The following is a 1,091-nucleotide window of genomic DNA, read 5'->3' on the forward strand; positions in this document are numbered from 1 at the left end:
TAACTTTTACTTTTTACTTTTCTTTTTTCTTTTTTAACACTAAACTAAACATAGTTATAATTAAAACAAATCGTTATTTAAATTAAATGATTCGCCTTTTTTTTTTCTTTTTAATAATTCATCAATTATAAGGAGTGAACTCTGACCCTGTTTTGGATTATTGGAATTTTTTGTTTTGTTTTTTTTTTTCGATCTGATAATATTTCAAATTCAACAATTACTAACGTCATGTCCGGATGAGACTGCTGTTGTATTTTCGGGTAATGGTACAGATTGTGGTTCATAAGGAGCTGGCTGATATTGTGAACTGTAAAGGATTTTAATTAGAATTAATTAAGATTATAATTTAAAAAAGAAATGAATGGATAAGTTCGAATTCAAGTAATGTTTTTTTTCTCATTTTAATGAACAAATTTTAAAATTTTTAAAATTAAAAGCTTTTTCGCCGAAAAAATTGCATACATTTTTATCCTGCATTTTGCATGCACATTTATTCCGGATTTTGCATGCACATTCATTCCGGATTTTGAGGAAAGAAAAAAAAAAAGCATTACCCAATCGATGTACTCATAGAAGGACTAGATGAAGGAGCAGCGGTACTAGGTGAAACAGGTGTTTGTGAACTGCTTGCACGTTCCTCACCAACAATATCCATTGGCATTTTACCTTTTAAACAGGTTACATACCGGTGACAAAAATTATCACATAATTCATGCACCTGAAATTAACAATATGTCAAATGATTAATTAATCAGTTAATTAATGAGGAAGAGAAAGATAGAGGAAAGGGTAAGAGAAAACAAAAAAAGATTATCTAGATGGGAGGATAATAATGCTGAAAGATATTGATAATTGATTGATTATTTAGAATCACAAGAAAAAAAATTAACAATGATAGATAAAGATTGATAAATGTTATCTATTTTAATTTTTTTTTAAATGAATTTAATTTAATAAATCAATCAATATTGCTATATGTTAGCATATGCTTCAATAATTGCAACAATTATTTTTCATTTTCAAATTAATCATACAATATTGCATTATTACAAAAAAATTTGACTAATTCAATTTTTAATTATTCCAATTAT

General features: G+C 26.1%; 1 protein-coding gene across 1 annotated transcript; it reads right to left on the reverse strand.

Moving 5' to 3' along the window:
- Positions 1–221: 221 nt before the first annotated feature.
- Positions 222–661, reverse strand: LOAG_15628 (hypothetical protein; the record flags this gene model as incomplete). Its single annotated transcript, XM_003151117.2, has 2 exons — positions 222–307; positions 555–661. Coding segments are annotated over 2 exons (192 nt in total), but the record flags the coding sequence as incomplete, so codon positions are not given.
- Between the last annotated feature and the right edge of the window lie 430 nt (positions 662–1,091).

This window comes from Loa loa (assembly GCF_000183805.2).
Source record: "Loa loa unplaced genomic scaffold supercont3.1057, whole genome shotgun sequence".
NCBI lineage: Eukaryota > Metazoa > Nematoda > Chromadorea > Rhabditida > Onchocercidae > Loa > Loa loa.